Genomic DNA, 19,623 nt, shown 5'->3' with positions numbered 1-19,623 from the left:
ATGGTTTTCTATCTCCATTTAGTAACATTCATCTGCTGTTTTTAACCATCCTCCACATATAGAAAATCACTGACCTCTTCACCTTCCTATCTATCAAGCTCAAACTTCTACAACTGTCACTATCCTGACAGTGAGTTCATCTTCCAACTGCAAATGTTTCTTCTTTTGCAATGCCCACTGACAAAGTACAAGTGATGTGGAAGTTTTTGCTTTAAGCAAGGACCTAGCCCAGATAATGCATCTACCTACACGAATTCCTGATAATGTATCCGCTATCCCAGTATCGTTGATATTTTTGTAACTAGGTCTCCTTCTAATATACGTTCAAGGCCAACTCTCCTCTCAGTTACTCAGATAATAATCCTGTGTGAGTTTCCTTTCACAAAGAATGTCCTCCAGCTACTCTCAACCTTGGCACTGCAAAGGTACTAAGATGGGCAACCACTGGAACTTCTGCTCTTCTTTCTATGGGTTGACTATAGCTTTTACTTTCTGATCCAAACACTTGCTCTGAGATATTCCAGAAATTATCCTTACTGGTATGAATGTCTTCGCTCCTCATTGTATCCAGAATTCTTATCGATTTCTAAGCTCTGACTCAACAGATTTTTGAAAGCAGGTGAAGAAAAAAAAAAAACTCATCTTAATTACACGCAGATTGTAACAGAAATTCAGTTTCATAGTTAGCCTAATGAAGTACGGAATAAATGAAAAAAAAAACTATCAGCAAATCATGTAATGTAATAGAAACCATAGTAAAAACTTGCATCCTGTCCAAATGGAAGTTATGACGTCTGATCCCTTGCAAAAGGGATCAGAAGCCAGCAAAGGTTGGTTGATTGGTAGAGCCTCTGCTACTAATGGCTCACACAAAGCGTTAAGCAAGTTTGAGCGCGGTTAGTAGTTGGAAGGGAATTAATCATTCGATGCTGTTGGCACACTCTCCCTCGATGAGTCTTTGGACTCCCTGGAGGTGTCATATAATAATAATAATAATAATAATAATAATAATAATAATAATAATAATAATGTATATATTATTCAGTTTCTGAGAAGTGCAACATAAAATTATCGAAATTTCACCTTAACAATCTAATATTTATATGGTATGAGTTTGCCGTAATATCAAAAAAAAAATTTGACAGAGGTCAGATTATACAATTTTTTATAGTCAACAGTGGCATCTTGAGTCAAATTATTTAAGTGCTCTTTTATGTCCATTTGGGTCGGGCTTGTTTAATTGTTCACAGTTAGGTAGCATTCAGTTTTAGGTTATTGATTTCTTTGATTTTGTTCGTTGACGCCGTGTGATGTTTTTATTCGTAATACTTTTGAGTTGTCATCCTTCCTCATGAACAATTTGCTAACACTTGCTGAAGAATTTGCTTGTTAAGTTTGGTCAAGTGGTCGCCAACCTGATGGCGACCATTCGTTAACCTCCCATTTCAATTCGTTAGTCTTCTGCTTCAATAATTTATCTTCATTCGTTGATTCGTGAGTTTTAATAGAGAAGACCGATTAGTATTTCATTGAATTTAGTTTTAATTTTCATATCATGAATGCATCTAAAACTGTATTCAATGATGATTTCAAATCATTTACTGCAGTTTTAAATAATTCTTCCAGCCCCTACTCTTTTAATTTTTGCTTTAATAGCATTTATATCTTCTTTCATCTAATCCCCGAAGTTTCTTAAGGGAATCCTCACATCTGTTTCCGCTTTCCCATTATCTTTATTTAACGCTTTAGTTAAATCGTTGCTGTTAGAATTTAGTCTATCGGTAGCTTTAGTGTCATTTATTAGAGAATTATTTCCACTACAACTATGGCATTTAATTTCTACTCTTTTGACATTTTCTTCAAGTTTGATTCTATAATGCCTATACACGCTGAATGATAATATTCCCGACATTCCACAGAATATCGCAATAATTGTCTCTATCTTGCCTGCAGCTTTTGCAATTAACAGTGGACATTATGTTTAAATTATTTAATAAATGTTCCTGGATGCTTGCAAGCATTTAAAACATCCAAAAACGTTTCGTGAAAAGTAAGCGATACTTAACATTCTCAAAGCGTAATATTCCTTGAGCTTATGGTTTGGTAATAAATTCATTGTATAAACATTTTTTATACACGAATTCATCTCTGAGGTGTGAATGCAATTGCCAGTACCAGTCCTTTTCTCCTTGTGCATAATTCGGTCAAGTATGAGTTGGGAACAGCTTCATTAAATGCTTCAGTCAATTGCAATTGCTGCACAAGGGAAGTTCTGTTTGTCCTAGCCTTCTCTTCTCGTTCCTGAAAATCTTAGAACCACAGTTACGCCTCTTAAACAAGTCATGTTCATTATTTTTCCACTGATTTTTTCCACAAACAGAATATCTCACTTTTCGAGAAATCAGTCAGCTCTGCTGTTTTAAAAATCGTAGCTCCAGGCAGACGGCCCACAATAGGTCCTTTATGGAACTTCGAAAGATCCTTTTTTTTTTTTTTTTTTTCATCATGAACCTAAGTATAGTTCGCCCCACCATTTGTAGGTCCCTGCTTCGCGTCTTTCCAAGAATAGTCGATTCATACTGAAGGGGAGAAAAATATGAAGGACATCCGAATTGGTCGTCAACACGCGAAATCACGTGCTTTATAGGTAAAATTTTCCAACTGTTATACAAGCAACATAGTTAACTACGTTAACTTCTCTTTTATAATCATAAAAGAGAAGCTAATTTTCCGACGGTAATAATAAACAACTCATCCCACTATACGGACTGATTACCCTATTATCGGAATGGATTTTCCTTTTTCTGAGATGCGCAGAAGTGTCGAAGAATCTAATCGGTGGGCGAACTTATAACTCATCTTTTTTGAAAGCAGGGACAATCGGGTTGTGTGTGTGGTCTAGACAGATATGCCTAATAGTGCTACATTACTAGTTCTTGGGTTAGCTGACACAAAGTTAACAGTTTAACCACTGCTATACCAAGTCGCATGCTAAATAACTTCAGTTGACTACCTAAAGAGCTAATAAAAATTGCCATCATTTGTGAAATATTTTTATTTTATTTTATTTATTTATTTGTGCACAAACTTTTCTTTTGTCCTAAACAACGTGCCTGCTAGTGCCTGGGACTTAACACCGTCTACTGTCATATGTATCATACGATACATATACTCGTATGACAGCAGCGACTATCTTGCGTGTTCCTACTCCACTGCTTCGAAAAACATTGATCAGCTTGAATGCATAATAATGTGAGCAACTACATTGCAGGTAATATTGTTTCTGTGTTGTGTACTAAGAATGCTATGAAGGTTGTTTGTGAAAATAGCAAATAAGAGCACTTCCTAACTGACCAAAATTGTAACAATTATAAAATAGTACACGCAAGCTAAGAGGAAAAACGCATTTAGAAAATAAAGTGAATGGGTAATCAGTATGCTACAGCTGCTGTTATTGATTATCTGATTGCTGCGCAACAGAATCTGTTTATTCTTTTTTAATAGAACAACAACGACATGTGGCCTAAAGCCATAGGTATGGAAATATTAACAGACTTGGAATATTAGAAGACATTATAAACCTTATTTTGAAAGAAAGCTACAACAGTATATTTTCTCTATGACAGTGGCATACCAGAAAAATCGGAATCCAAGCAAGTCCCATATGGTAGTATTCCTCCTGATATACGTATCTCATTAACTTCTTGGTTGGCTGCGTAATTAGCGTACTCACTCTCCAACCAAGAGACTGCGGATTCGAACGCATGCTGTGGGCATGGATGTTTTTGATTGCCCTTAGGTGGGAGATGAATTCCATCTCCCGATGTGCAAACGCCTTCCCGCTTAATGTAGGCCTGAAGTGGCTAGAAAAAATGTTCCATGTTTGGTCTCTAGGTTTCCAGACTATGAAAAAATAAATTAAAAATGCAATAAATACAATATATATATATATATATATATAATTGATAAAAATAGAAAAAATCCTTATCCCACTCACATAAATAAATAAATAAATAAATAATATATATATATATATATATATATATATAATTGATAAAAATAGAAAAAATCCTTATCCCACTCACATAAATAAATAAATAAATAATATATATATATAATAAACATTTTTATTTATATGTCGAAAATTTCCATGTGTTATACGTATCCACACATTTCCTTATTGTTTGCAAATAATAATTCAAATAATTCATTACGTAAAATACCAAATCATTATACTGCAGTCCGCGCGGTTAGCCTAGTGGCTATGCGCTTCGTAACCATATGCCTGGGGAAGGAGTGTCTTGGGTTCGATTCCCGTCGCCGACGTGAGGAGCTTCAGGATCTTCCTCAGCCAGAGCCAAGTTAATCTTGGGCGTGGACAGCAAGATCCCCCCCTCCATCCCCAGTTTATCTGGGGTTTTCATCCCGCAAGCAGGCAAACCGGCCCCATGAACACACGCTCTACAGCCATAAATATTTAACTCCCCACCCATGAAGGGGCTCAATTCGCCCCAGTAGGGACGGGGGGGAAAGGGAGGAAACTCCATATGAATAAATAACAAATTATACTGCATATAATGAAAAAATCTTTCCTTCTAAACCAATTTTATTTCATCTAACATTGCAAGTGAATGCTTCTAGAGGTACAATTATAAGGGGCATTCCATCAATATATATAAAAGACAGTATTTTTAAAATCTTCAATATTGTAATTTTGTGAGTGTGATGATATTAAAATAAAAATGATTACATTATTGGGAAACGTTTTAATTTAGTAAAATACAAATTTTAATTTTATTTATTTATTTTTGTGAAGTTAAAAAATTAAAAAATCGGCAAAAAAAAAAGGTGGGCGAACCAAATGTTTTTTTCTTGGAACGACAGAAAACCTATGGTTTCTGATAATTAATATGATTAATTTTGAGTTAGGAACGCTCACTGTCTTATATTAATTAAGTTTTTTTAAGATTTTGAGAATGTCAAAAAAAGAGAGAAATATCAAAAAGCATAAACAGTTTTTGATGTGTAAAGACAAGGAAGTTATGCTATGCACTTTATATTATTGTTTTACTTAAAATGAAACGAAGACGCATTTCTGTGTTGCACATCTTCAAATATGAAGATATGTAACGAAGAAAGAGAAATACAGTGTACAGTGGAGGAATAATTTAGCTTGTGCCACAATACTGGAAAAAAGTTTATTAATATCAACGAAGTGTAAACATTCTATGACGCCCTGTATATTCCAAACATGAGTGGAGCTTTAACCGCTCCACGCCTCCTGTTATGGAAATATTAAAGAAACATGATTCTTCTTTAAAGAAATATTTTTCTACTTTTCTCTTATGTAAAAAGTACAAGAAAGCCTACATACTTCTTCCGATTCCCTTATTTCATATATTCAGTGAATGAAAAATATAGGTTATGTTCCCTTAATATAACCTATATTTTTTCTTGCAAGTGAGAAGATGGGAAACACACATAATTTTAAAACGGTATAAGTTCTCGTTATTCATGCCTCCCATGACAACCTCCCCTACGTATATGCTTCGCATCTGCGGTTCTTGGAAGAGCAGTTAAAGCTAGATCCATCATGTTTGGAATATACAGAACATCATAGAATGTTTACACTTCTTGATATTAATAAACTTTTTTCCAGTATTCTTTGTGGCACAAGCTAAATTATTCCTCCACTCTTACAATAAGAATTTTCTTAGCATAGTCAGTATCAACGATGCCTTTCGGTTGGAAAGACCTGGTTGCAATTCAGTCTATGGATGCGAAGAACCTTTATAAGGGCTTTCGACTTCAGGTGAGTTAGCGGGTCTCACAAGATGATAGCAGGGTTCTTCCTAATGGGAACAAGGGGCTTTTCATTGCTTAAAACAGACCAGACAAAACCGACTAAAAGCGCGCGCGCGCGCACCCACCCACCCACCCACCCACACACACACACACACACACACACACACACACACACACACACACACACACACACAAATTAACTAAGAAAATGCGCTGGCCTCATAACCTTAACTGCTTCTGCCTTAAACCCAAATTACAACAGCAACAACAACAACACCTTACGAGGACAGTGTTCCATCTGGACAGCAATTCCATACGCCAGTCAGCATATCATTAATAACAGTAATAATAACATCAGCAACTGCACTGCCCAAATTTCCTGTAGGGTTCGTGAAAAGGAATGCTGATACACACCATTTTTGAAGTATCCAAAAGTGGCAGTAATCTGCTGGAGTAAAATAAGAGAAACGCCAAAGAGAATAAAACATATAAAAAAACATTTGGTTCCTGTGAAATTTATCAATATTCTGATTTGGTGTTGTCAGCAATACACAGAGACCAACAGAATAACTTACCTCACCTACAGAATTCATTTCAGAGATATGAGTATTTTGAAGCTGCAACTCTTGAACAACCAGTATAAACAGACGTGATATTTCGAGTTGCGAAGCGAAGTCACTAGAAAAGTGGAAAGAAGATATTTTATACGTAGTTGTAGTCAGTGAATGGCAGTAAATGACACGGCCTTCTAGTGTGGTCAACAGGATAGTGGACAGAGTAAATCGCACATCTATGAAAGTAAATTGAAATGTATTTGTCAACAATTTTATTTGATGAACATTTCAGAATACACAAAACAATACTAAATGTTTTGCAAATTGTTTTCTCGACTGGTGGCAAATACTGATCGGTTCTGTTTTGCGATTCCAAACATGGCATCTTTTATACCCATTTACGCGCAATAGGAATGATGTATAATTTCTATTCTGGAGGATCGAATTGCAATGGGCGGCATTTTTTTTTTAGACAAATGACCCCTCATAAGGGAAAGTGATAAAGGACTTCCCATCGATAGTGTTGTTGAACAAGATATCCGAACGTCCTCTTGGACAGTATGGTAATGTTATAACGTGGGACGATATTATAATTTAGAATTGACAGTGCAGCAAACAGGTAGAAACTCAGTCAAATGATTCCCTTTTTCTTTGTTTGTGGTGTGTTACACGTCCACATTGTTGTTGTTGATGCATTAGTAATGTTTGAACCACATATATATATATATATATATATATATATATATATATATATATATATATATTATCTGTAGACTGGTCCCTACGCTTCTTTCCCTCTGTATTTCTTTTCACCTTGCTCCTTCCCCCAATGCTATTAGAGTATTCGAGGGCTAGGGCTAATTCTGTCCTATTTACCTATTTTTTTATCTCATGCACCTGCCCACCCCCAGTTAAAAATGGTGAAACAAATCAGAAGTCTATACCGCATCGGTCGTCGCGCGGGTTACCAAGAACCGCACTGGATGTTAGGCTTCCTGGGCAGCCAGTGACAAATGGGCTACAGGAGAAAGATCCACAGAACTCGAAAGTATTTACTAGGAAAAAGTGGAGCATGGCTGAAAATAGACAGGTCATGCAGTGGTTCTACAGTTCAAACCCATCATTTAGGGGATTTCAGAAACGAATGTTCCAACTTTGACTTGAACGACACCCAAATTCTAAAATTTCATTCGAAAGGCCGATACATCAACGCAGCTTCATTATCAAACGCAAGGTATTTAGTGAACTTGAGCTGGAAGCACTGAAACCTCAAGGTGTAAAAGGAGACCGTACTGACCCTGGAGTGACCAAGAATATGAATGAAGCAGAACCAGATTCCAACGTGCAGAATGCTGAAAAATTTGAAAATATACAAATAGTTGAAAGGACGCTATCAGATAAGGAACAAGAACTCGCACGAAAAATTATCGAGCAAATGAACAGCAACCAAGAACGAGTTAGGCTTCCAGTATTGCGACAAGTACCTCAACAAAAACTGAAAGAACTCCTACAAGAGGCCAATAAAGCTGCAAGGGATATTCCTACTGGAACTATTAGGCAAACGAATCAACTTATGTACTCAATAGCCTACGCCGTAATATCTGAATTAGGATATAAGATTAGTGAACCCAAAAGCAGTAAGGCTCAGGAACCAAAATGGAAGCATCGACTGGAGAATAAAATTCTTAAACTCAGAGCAGACTTGAGCAATTTGAAAAACCTTAAGGAAAAGAAGCTGAAAAACACAAAAATCCAAAATAACCTCATAAAGAGAAATAGTACTGGAACACGACCTATTGATGAAGTCTTAGAGGAAGTGAAGCAAAAAAATAGTTGCAGTTGCAGCTAAAATAAGAAGATACAGTGCACGCATTGAACAGTACAAGCAAAATTCGATGTTTCGCGCAAATCAGCACCAGTTTACAAGAAAATTGATTGCTGCAGGAATGATAACCTTAAAGAAAATATAAATATAAATACCAGAGACAAAGAAAATACACTAAAGTTTTGGAAAAACCTATGGGACAACCCTAAGTGGCACAATAACAAGGCAAAATGCATTGAACAAATCTCAAGAACGAAAAATGGACCAACTGAAAATAACAACTGAAATGGTTCAAAAGCAAGCTAAAAAAATTAAAAATTGGTCCACACCCGGGAAGGATGAATTACATGGCTACTGGTTGAAATATCTAAGAGGCTTACATGAAAGACTTGCTAACCAATTTTATGATGTTTTAGAAGGAAAATGCAAAGAAGAGTGGCTCACAGCAGGGAAAACGTTTTTGATCATAAAGGAAAAGAAAAAGGTCCAAACCCAGAAGACTTCCGACCAATAACCTGCCTGCCAACAAGTTTTAAGGGCATACTAGCTGAATAAAATATACAGCTATCTTTTTAGCAAATTCTCTTCTCCCAATTGAACAAAAAGGTAACAGCAAAAATTCAAGAGGCACAAAAGACCAATTGCTGATTGATAAAATGATTCTTAAAAATTGCAAACATAGAAAAACCAACCTTCACATGGCTTGGATAGATTATAAAAAAGCGTTTGATTCGGTGCCTCATAGTTGGATTTTAAAATGCACAGAACTATTTGGTATTAGCGAAAACGTGCAAAAATTTTTGTAATCTAGCATGATAAACAGGAAAACAACGTTGGTTATAAATAGAGAAGAAATTGGAGAGGTAAACATAAAAATGGGCATCTTTCAAGGAGACTCATTATCTCCTCTATTGTTTATATTGTCATTGATCCCCTTAACTAGAATTTTAAATAAAACTGCTCATGGTTATCAAACTGCGCAAAAGAGTGCAAAGATATTTCACCTTTTATACATGGACGATCTGGAGTTGTATGCAAAATCTGAGAATGAATTCGGATCGTTGCTAAACACTGTGCGCATATTCAGTCAAGATATATCAATGAATTTTGGCTTAGACAAATGTGCAATTGCTGGAATAACAACAGGAAAGTTTGAAGATATGAACGAAATCGAGCTGCTCAATGGTGAAATAATCAAAGCAATAAAATTCAAAGACAGCTACAAATATTTAGGAATTTTAGAAGCATCACAAATTCTGCACAATAAGATCAAAGAAAAAACTAGAGCAGAATACATAAGACAATTAAGAAAACTCCTTAAGTCAATGCTTAATATTGGAAATTTGATAAAAGCAATTAATATCTGGGCCATACCTGTTCTGAGATATTCAGCAGGCATTGTTGAATGAACCCAGCTAGAGATGGAAAATTTAGATCGAAAAACTCGAAAATTAATGACAATGCACCATGCCCTCAATCCTCTCAGTGACATTGATAGGCTATATCTATTACCCAAAAAAGGAGGCAGAGGATTATTACAAGTAAAGCAAGTTATTGAAGAAGAAAAACGAAATTTAAATGATTATCTGCAGCAAACAACGGAAAAATTTCTAATTGAGGTAAGGAAAGAGGGTTTATTTAAACCCATGGAGACAAAATTGGAATACAAAACCAACCAAGTAAAAGTGAGAATCGAAAGATGGAAAAATAAGGCATTGCATGGAAAACACCTTCACAGCATAGAGGACAGCGCTGAGAGCAACTTGACCTGGCAATGGTCGAGAAATGGAGCACTAAAAAAAGAAACAGAATCGGTAATTTTTGCAGCACAAGAACAGGCCATTAAAACCAACGTTATGAAGGCAAAAATAAAAAAAAAAGAAAAATTCAAGAAGACAGTAAATGTAGATTGTCCAAAGAAAAGGAAGAAACGGTAGACCACATTATAAGTGGATGCAGCAAAACCGCACAAATTGAGTACCATAAAAGGCATGATAACGTAGCTAAGATAATCCACTGGCATTTATGTAAAAAGGATGGGTTTGAAGTATCTAAAGACTATTGGAAGCATAAAGTTCACAGGAAAGTGGTTGAGAATGAAAAAGCTAAAATACTCTGGGATTTCAAAATCCAGACTGACAAAAGCTTGGAATGTAATACACCCGCTATTACAGTGGTTGAAAAAAGTGAAAACAAGGGTGTTACGTTTATCGAAATATCAGTACCAGGAGATAGTCAGATTGACAACAAAGAAAATGAAAAAATTACAAAATATCGCGATTTGCAAATCGAAGTTGAACGAATCTGGCAAAAGAAAACGAAAGTTGTTCCCATAATAATAGGTGCTTTAGGCGCCATCCCTAAAACATTGAAAAACATCTAGAAGCACTCGAGTTAGATGGATTAAAAATTGGGCAGTTGCAAAAGGCTGCTTTGTTCGGCACAGCTTTCATTTTCAGAAAGTATTTCCACAACTCATAGGCCCTTGGGTAGGGCTCGAATTAGTGGAATATAACCAGCCTTTTCTTAAAACTCAGGAAGCAAATCAAGCTTTGATGAATATTATATATATATACTAGGGGATAGCCCCCTCCCCCGTGTTCCGGACTGGTAGGTCGATTCTCCTTGAATTCTGATGACTTAAATTTTCAAGACTCGACACTCAGGCCCTGAGTGTCGAGTCTTCAAAAGTGGCACTCCGTCCCCCTGTCGCCTACGGCGCCCAACCCCCCGAGTTCCGGACTGGTAGACCGGTTCTCCTTGAATTCTTGGATCCGTATAAACAGGCGTGATATTTCAAGTTGCGAAGCGAAGTCACTAGAAAAGTGGAAAGAAGATATTTTATACGTAGTTGTGGTCAGTGAAATGTTCTCGGCGTCATCCACAAATGGCAACACTATCAGCAAGATTTTTTTTCTAAGTTGGTACATCTGTCATAAGCATCGATGTGAAATTGCAAGACATTCTATCAAGTAGTTTTTTATACAGTTGTAGGAAGCTAAAGTGTTGTGTGTATCGCTCGCTCGAAATGGATAAAATTGAGTATAGTGCGGTTATATAATTCTTTGTAAAAGAAAGTTTAACGCCAAAAGAAATTCATTCGAAGTTCATAAAAGTTTATGGGCATTCTTCTCCTTCGTTTTAAACGTGGCCGTACAAGCCTTGAAACTGCTGAGACTATAGGCATTTCAAAAGAACGTGTAGGATACAAATTAAAAAGCTTTGCGCAAGATGGGTGCTGCGCAGATCAAAAACGCACTCGCATGAAAATCTCTGAACCGTGCTTGGGGCGTTTTAACAAGAATAAAACTGATTTTGGGCGTCGATTTATTACTATGGATGAGACTTGGATTCTTCTTTGGCGCTCAACAATGGCTTCTGTCCACTGTTTTGACTGCTGTTTGGGTTCTGGTGTGTACTAATGAATCCAAGCCTCATCCATAGTAATAAATCGACGCCCAAAATCATGGCATCCGTGATTTGGGATGCTAAAGGCATATTATTTATTAATTATCTGAAAAGGGTAAAACAATAACCAGGCAATATTATTATCCGAACTTTTAATCAGACTAGACGAAAATATTCGTGAGAAAAGAACCGGTTTGCATAAGAAAAAAATCATCTTTCATCAGGACAATGCACCTGCCCACAAACGCGTTTGGCAATAGAAAAATTAAGGGATCTGCACTAGGAATTGTTGGAACATCCACTCTATTCCCCAGATTTGGCTCCCCCTGACTTTTATTTCTTCCGAAACTAAAAACTTCCTCGCTGGTCATCGTTTTTCTTCGAATCAAGAGGTGATTGTAGAGGGGTATTTTGCAGATCTTACTGCGAACCACTGCAGGGACGGGATAATGGTGCTGGAGCATCGCTATCGCTGGAATAAATGTATTAGTCTCAAGGAAGATTATGTTGAAAAATAAAAATAATTTTGAAATTATAAATTCGTTTTTTCATTGTTAGGCCTAGAACCTTTCAGACCACATATGTATAATACACACACACACACACACACACACACACACACACACACACACACACACACACACACACACACACACACACACACACACACACACACACTGCTTGGAATGAAGTCAACGGGCCCCACCCCATAGATGCATCGGAACATGTAACGAGTCACATGTTTGTAGCGGTATAAATTGGAGGAATAAGATGCTCCCAAATCAGTGCAAGTGTGTGAAATGGCTGCGAGAAGGGACCTCATGAAATTTGAAAGAGGCGTTGTGTAAGATGTCATCCAGTAGGCCCTGTCTGTTCTGTAAATTACTTTCAAAATGAGCCATTCCAGGTCAACAAACAGTGATACCATACTGAGATGGAAGCGCAGGGAATCAACAGCACCTGCAGTGGACGACTCACCACACTCACGGAAAGACCGTAGGGTGCTATGAAGGATAATATGTAAAAACAGCCATTCTTCGGGAGATAAGCTGAACCCAGCGTTCCGGTATCGACTGGAACACGAATCTGCATAAAAACATTCAGAACGAGTCGAGGCTCATAACATGGGTTTACTTAGTAGGACAGCATTATGCAAGTCCCCCAATACCCGAACCAACATGTAGAGTCGTCTTCAGTAGTGTGGTGCAAAGAGTGCGTACAGTGGGGCGTTGAAGCTTGGAAAGCTGTGTTATGCAGCGACGAATTACGCTACATCCTCTATCGAGAAGACAGAGGGCGTAGCGTAAAACTTTGAAACTATGAAACAGGATTGGCCTTTGACCTCTGTTTGTGGTGCTATGAACATCGAACTCCGAGTGAAGTGTCTGAACATTTTGGACAATGCAATGCTTCCTACTTTGTGGCGTTTCTACATAAATGATCATTTCTTTCAGCAAGATAATGCGCAAGGTTGCTGCTGTAACTGTGTAGTAACTGCTGCTGTAACACCACATTTGACTAGTCTCCAGAGAGCCCTGATCCAACCCTACCGAACATCTGTAGGATGAATTGGAGTGTCGGGTGAGGTCTAGGGACGTCTTCCCCAGAACATTCCAGGACTTCATTATCCATTGATCGCTTTCATACACTTGTGGAAAGTATGCCCCGTAAACTGCAGACATCGCAAGGAAAGGTGGTCCTACATATTATTAAGGTGGGTGCCATAGCTGTTTATTTCTCATACTACGATGTTCTTTCATTTCTTTCCAAGCAGTTTTTTATTTAATTTTATTTCCAAACATTTTTATTTATATCCCAAATAAAAATATTGGCAGCTATTTTTTCCATTTACTCTCTTATCTCTAAATAAACAGAATCCAACGATGTGACATGGCAATACCATCGACACAGTTTAAATATGCATTAAAAATGTCTTGCCTCCCACATTCTTAGTGTTCTTGTTGTCTCACGTTTATGCTGCAATCGAACGGAGAATATGTGCCCTTTTGTTTGAAAAGGCTGGGTTCCGTCGACGACTCAAGGAATATTTGTAACGGCTTTTCAACTGAAGGTGAATTGGCAAGTCTCATAGTTTGTGTTTCTTTTTTTTTTTTCTTGGGAAACTCTTTGCTTCAACCGATTTTCTTATTTTTCTTTCCTTCCTAGTAGACCACATCAATTCTGCATTGAAAAAGATGACCATGTGTATGCTCTCAAGTAACACTTCTCTTTCGTTTAGATAGTTCATGGCTAAACATAATATTTCAAAATAGAAAAGTAGAATTATGTATGAGAAGCGAGTTTAGGATCATAAGATAATAAAAGCGATTTAAACATAACGCATCTTCATTTCCTAAGCAGAATTCGATAATTTACATTTTTTTCTTTTTATAATAGACATAATTCATTTACTAATGCTAATAACTTTTAATAAGAAAAGCATACGGAAAAAATATACAAATTATAATGAATTAATGCTGTCAACAACAAAAAAAAAAGCAACTTATTATATGGCTGGACACCAAAAACAGTATAAACTAGTCAGGTTTTCTTTTATTTTATTATTGGCGAAAGTGAGTACAAAAAAAAAGGGGGAAAACATTACGTTAATAATGAACTGGGTTAATTAATTATGAATTATCTTCTAGAAGAAGTAGTTTGGTAAACGCTTGACGCATTCATGTGCGTGACTATGTTATTTGCAATGCCAGTGTCTTTCTTTTTAGTTAATAAGATAAAGGCGCGTCTCTGTTTTCACTCCCATATCTGCGGTACGTTTGCCAGTACAGTATGCAGTATCTGTTTCAAGAAATGAACGTGGGGATTCCTTGTGCTTCTATGAAAAGTTTGCTGTTGAATCTATGAATTTTAATATCACACTTGATCAATGACTGTCTGTTATATGTTAGTTTTGAGATAGCGTGCTCAAGCAGTCACGAGCTAGTGCTTTTATTTCCACGAAGTAGTTCGATGGCTTCATCTACTATTATGTGTTTTATATATATACACACTAGACTCACTGTCGCACAGCATACTAATAGTTGAGTTGTTTCAGAACCGCCTATCTCACTTGTAATATTACGATATGGAACATTAAAAGTGCTTTATAATTTTCTACAATATTTTTAACTGATTGAAATGTTTATTTATAAAATAAACTATGTAAACTACATACAGGGTGTCCCAAAATTCACGCAAGATTTAAATTTAGCGCCATTTGTGCGGTAAAGTGTTGCCAACGAGAAAAAAAAAAGACAGCGTGACAGCTGACAGTTCAGGGTTATTAAAAATGGAGCGCTACACGAAAGAACAACGCATTTTCATTGTTGAGCAATATTTTAAAAATAATGAAGGTTTGGCAGCTACAGTTCGCAATTTTCGTACAAAATATGGTCGGAATAGTGATTTAACTTCATCAACTGTGAAAAGATTAATTAAAAAATTCAAGGAAACTGAATCAATTAGTGATCTTATACATTCTGGCCGTCCTTCAACAAGTCGTTCAACAGAAAACATCGAAGCAGTTCGTGAGAGTGTTGCTGAGAGTCCAGGAACATCAATTCGGCACAGTGGTCTTGAATTGGGCATTTCGAGAAGCTCTCTACAGCGTATTCTCACGAAAGATTTACATCTTTATGCTTACAAAGTTCAATTGACTCAAGAACTGAAGCCTACTGACCACACACAGCGAAGACAGTTCGTTGAATGGATTATGGAACAACAACAAGTGGATGCTTATTTTTCGAATAAAATCATCTTCAGTGATGAGGCTCATTTTCATCTTGATGGCTTCGTTAATCGACAAAATTGTCGCATTTGGGGTTCAGAAAATTCACGAGTGATTGTTGAGAAACAAATGCATCCACAACGTGTCACTGTTTGGTGCGGATTTTGGGCTAGAGGCATCATCGGTCCATTCTTCTTCGAAAATGCGGCTGGTAAGGCAATAACAGTTAATGGTGTTCGCTATCGCGACATGATAATCCAGTTTTTTGTGCCTAAATTGCAAGATATGGATGTGGACGACATTTGGTTTCAACAAGACGGTGCCACATGACATACAGCCCGAGAAACAATTCAATTACTGCATGAGTCATTTCCTGGTCGTGTAATTTCCCGTTTTGGTGATCAGAATTGGCCGCCCAGATCATGTGACTTAACCCGTTGGACTTTTTTCTTTGGGGTTTTTTTGAAGTCTGAGGTTTATGCCAACAAGCCCACGACCACCCACGCCTTGAAGGAGGAAATTGAGCGCTGTATCAACGAAATTCAGCTACATTTATGCAAAACGGTCATGGAAAATTTCGACAAAAGAGTGCATATGTGCCAGCAAAGCCGTGGAGGCCATTTACCCGATATGCTATTCCATGCACAACCCTATACTGTATACTTTATGAATCAATAAGAAATTACAGTTTTTAATTAAAAACCTGTGTTTTCTATCAAAATTACTTCTTGCTTGAATTTTGGGACACCCTGTAAAACAGTAGGTATAATGTACTCCTCTCGAACAATCTACCAAACAATTCTTTGTGTGTGTGTGTGTGTGTGTGTGTGTGTGTGTGTGTGTGTGTGTGTGTGTGTGTGTGTGTGTGTGTGTGTGTGCGTGCGTGTGTGTGTGTGTGTGTGTGTGTGTGTGTGCGTGCGTGCGTGCGTGCGTGTGCGCGTTCAAAAAAAGAAGGGGTCCGTATAATCTTATACACTCTTGCTGAGATCAAGTGATGTATGTGCGCGTGCATGCCATCAATAACTGCTCTTTTACTTCTTGCTTCCACTAACGAGGTCGTTCGAAATGTACTGTTATATTGATCTCATCTTTGTCTTATTTCGAAAAGGAAATGAACATTTTCTCCTCCCATTTTCCTCAATAAGAGACGAGAGAGTACTCTATCTATCAAGTAAAATATTTGGGGTTGCTATGGAGACAGGAAAGTTAAAACAAGGTAACCGAAAGTTAAATGTTCGATTACAAGACTTCCTGCCTGAAGAGTCACTACAAACTTTCTTGTTACCAAGGCAGCAACCATGCTACACAAAAAGCTACTTCAAAACCTACAATTTATAAAGGTCTGTGATTTTCGTTTTGTAATATTACTTAATTATATAAATATGATGATAAGAACTATTACAAAGCTTTGTATCCATTTAGGAAAAATAAGTGTACAATTAAAGAAAAGGGGAAACACCAATTAAGTTAAAATAGTTTTAATTTAATTGGAATGTTGTAGAGAAAAAAGAACGAAAGGAATATTGCTTTTTAGAGGAATGGTTGCGTATTAGAGTTTATCAGAATATATTGCATGTGGAGATATATTACAAATGTTCTTTATACTTTGAAACACTTATTAAAGTCAATACTACATACACTACTAACAACAATAATAATATTTCTTTATTTTTTCCAACATATATATATATATATATTAAGTTTATCCTGGTAAGGTCTGCGTGATATTGTAGAATCTGCATTTTTCGTTCATAATAAGTCGTGGCCGGATAATTCACTGTACACATTTTCGCCATAAGACATTTTGCATTAATTTTTGTAAATAATCAATGGATGATAAAGGGTATTATAAAATCATTAAAAAGGCAATTAAGGTGAATGTCAGTGATACATGAAGGAATCGCTCGACTGATATCGCGGATCTTATTGATCCGGGCGACGTCCGAGCCAGCATGTTGTAGCTGTTAATAATCGTATAGGCATCAGATAACAATCGTGTTTTTTCTTTACGGTCAGAGCATCGACACTCATCTGACCGACCCTCCTCCTTTATCCAGGCTTGGGACTGGCATGAGACCCCTAAGGATTCCATGGCGGCTTTTTGCTTTGCTTCCTGGCAAATCACAATTAACTTATAGCAGATTATTCAGTGTCTTAAATGGCTTACGTTCATCATTAGATCCCGAAACATTAATGGTTGACTTCGAGAAAGCAACTATCGACGCGTTTTCTAACATATCATCAACAACTATTACAGGTTGTTTATTTCATATGGCACAAAATCTTTATCGCAAAATTGTTGCCATCGGTTGAAGTTACACCATCTCGAAGTTACGCTATCGAACAGATGCTGAATTCAACACGAAAGTGAAATGCTTCACAGCATTAGCATTTCTTCCAATGAGCGATGTTATGATGGATTTGTTGAATTGACAATCAGCAGCAAAAAGTTAATTATTTATGCAGCATCTCTGTTAATTTGCACAATTTAAAAATGATTTCATTATATTATGTATCACTGACATTCCCCTTAATAAAGATTTGCCTTTTTAATGAATTTATAATACCCTTTATCATCCATTGATTATTTACAAAAATTAATGCAAAATGTCTTACGGCGAAAATGTTTGCGGCGAATTTTCCTAGAACCATAATAAGTTTGTCGTTAATGTAGAAACTCCGGATGGCTTTTTTCACAGCGACTGTTATATGTGATACAGTTAGTTGTCTGAGGTTCTGTGGTTCTTGCTATCCTGTCACAGCGATTAAAATTTGTTTATATAAAATGACTAATTGCAATGATCTCTTTCTTTTTCGCTGTATTTTCTCAAAGAGAAAACGAAAAGAGAATCGCAGAAAATATCATGATAAGAAATATATTTGGTCTGCAATTATTACTTTTATTATTGACATCTGGAAAATAGAAAAAAAACAGCTCACTAATATTGACCTTATTATGAATTCCATTGAAACCTTTACAATAAAGATTAGTACTGTATTTAAACAATTTTCTAAAAATTTTCAATGCTGTGTAACAGTTATTGTTCATTTCTACATATATGGTGCACTTTTTTTTGTCAATGCTGTTTCTATAAATATTTATTTTACTGTATTTTTCTTACAGTGTTTGAACCTGGATGTGAGGATGAAGAGGATTTTAAAAAAGCTCACGAAGAATACAAAAATCTGGTAAATGATAATAACATTTATTTGAATTGGTGTAACATGCATTTATAATTAACACATATGCATTACACATAATGGCTAATAAAATACCCTCAGTGCAGGTTGTGTATGTTTATTTATTTCCAGTTTTGTGTTCATTAGATGGAGAAATTGCTCTCTGAATACAAGGATATTTCAAAAATCAGATAATATCGCATATCTTATGAAAACGCAACGTGGGGAATGGAAACAGTTGAATAAATAAGAAAAGTGTTTGAGTTGTCTATTTCTTTAGGCGACCATGAGATGGTGTAACATTCCTTGGCTGCTCAGTCAGCTGCAAGATGGCAGGACGAATGTAGATATGAAGAGATATAGCGTGATCCGATTCAGGCACATTAACGAAGCACTAGTACAAGTCAGTCCACTGACAATTGTTAAAGATTTAATGTCTTCTCATTTTCCCATACAAAATAAAATAAAATAATAAAAAATAATTAAATGAAACCAAGTCCATCAGTAAAGAAGGTCATCATGCCGACAGTGTTCTGGGATCTTGAGAGTGCTTCATTTAATCTTCTTAACTGGGGATACAATGTAAATGCTGAATGCTGTTGTGCGGAGAGGTTCATTGCTATACGTAAACACCGTGACCAAACCGCACGCGCGCGCTCACACGCACACACGCACGCACGCAGGCACGCACACGCGCGCGCGCACACACACACACACACACACACACACACACACACACACACATGCTACCAACTGCACACGTGAGCGATTACAGGAAGCTGCAACTGGAAGTTTCGGAACCATCCACAACTTAGTCCTAATCTGGCACCAGGTAATTTCCAGCTCTTCGGACCAATGAAGGAGCATGGCAGACAAGCGATTTGCAGTTGCAGTAAGGTGCCATTTACTACTTCGAGAGATAGCTGACACATCTTTATTCTTGGACGGGATAGATGTTGTTTGTTCCCGCAGTGTGACAAGTACATATTATTATTATTATTATTATTATTATTATTATTATTATTATTATTATTATTATATAACCCACTCTCTTCATAAAAGCTAAGCCAAGCTTCGAAGTAGGTGGGATTAACTTGCCTCACTCGTCTACAAGTAATCCTTAT

General features: G+C 36.7%; 1 protein-coding gene across 1 annotated transcript in view; it reads left to right on the top strand.

Annotated features, from left to right (window-relative positions):
• LOC150104588 (cilia- and flagella-associated protein 36-like) overlaps window positions 1-19,623 on the top strand; it is a 102,888-nt gene that overhangs the window by 15,454 nt on the left and 67,811 nt on the right. Inside the window, exon 2 of the mRNA XM_090395588.1 lies at window positions 18,444-18,508. Coding sequence (XP_090251714.1) covers window positions 18,444-18,508 — 65 coding nt within the window. The remainder of the gene's footprint in view (window positions 1-18,443; window positions 18,509-19,623) is intronic.

Source organism: Typopeltis vanoorti, chromosome 7, assembly GCF_054136105.1.
Source record: "Typopeltis vanoorti isolate ZY-2024b chromosome 7, IOZ_Tvanoo_1.0, whole genome shotgun sequence".
Lineage (NCBI taxonomy): Eukaryota > Metazoa > Arthropoda > Arachnida > Uropygi > Thelyphonidae > Typopeltis > Typopeltis vanoorti.
This window is presented reverse-complemented; position numbering and strand designations above follow the sequence as displayed.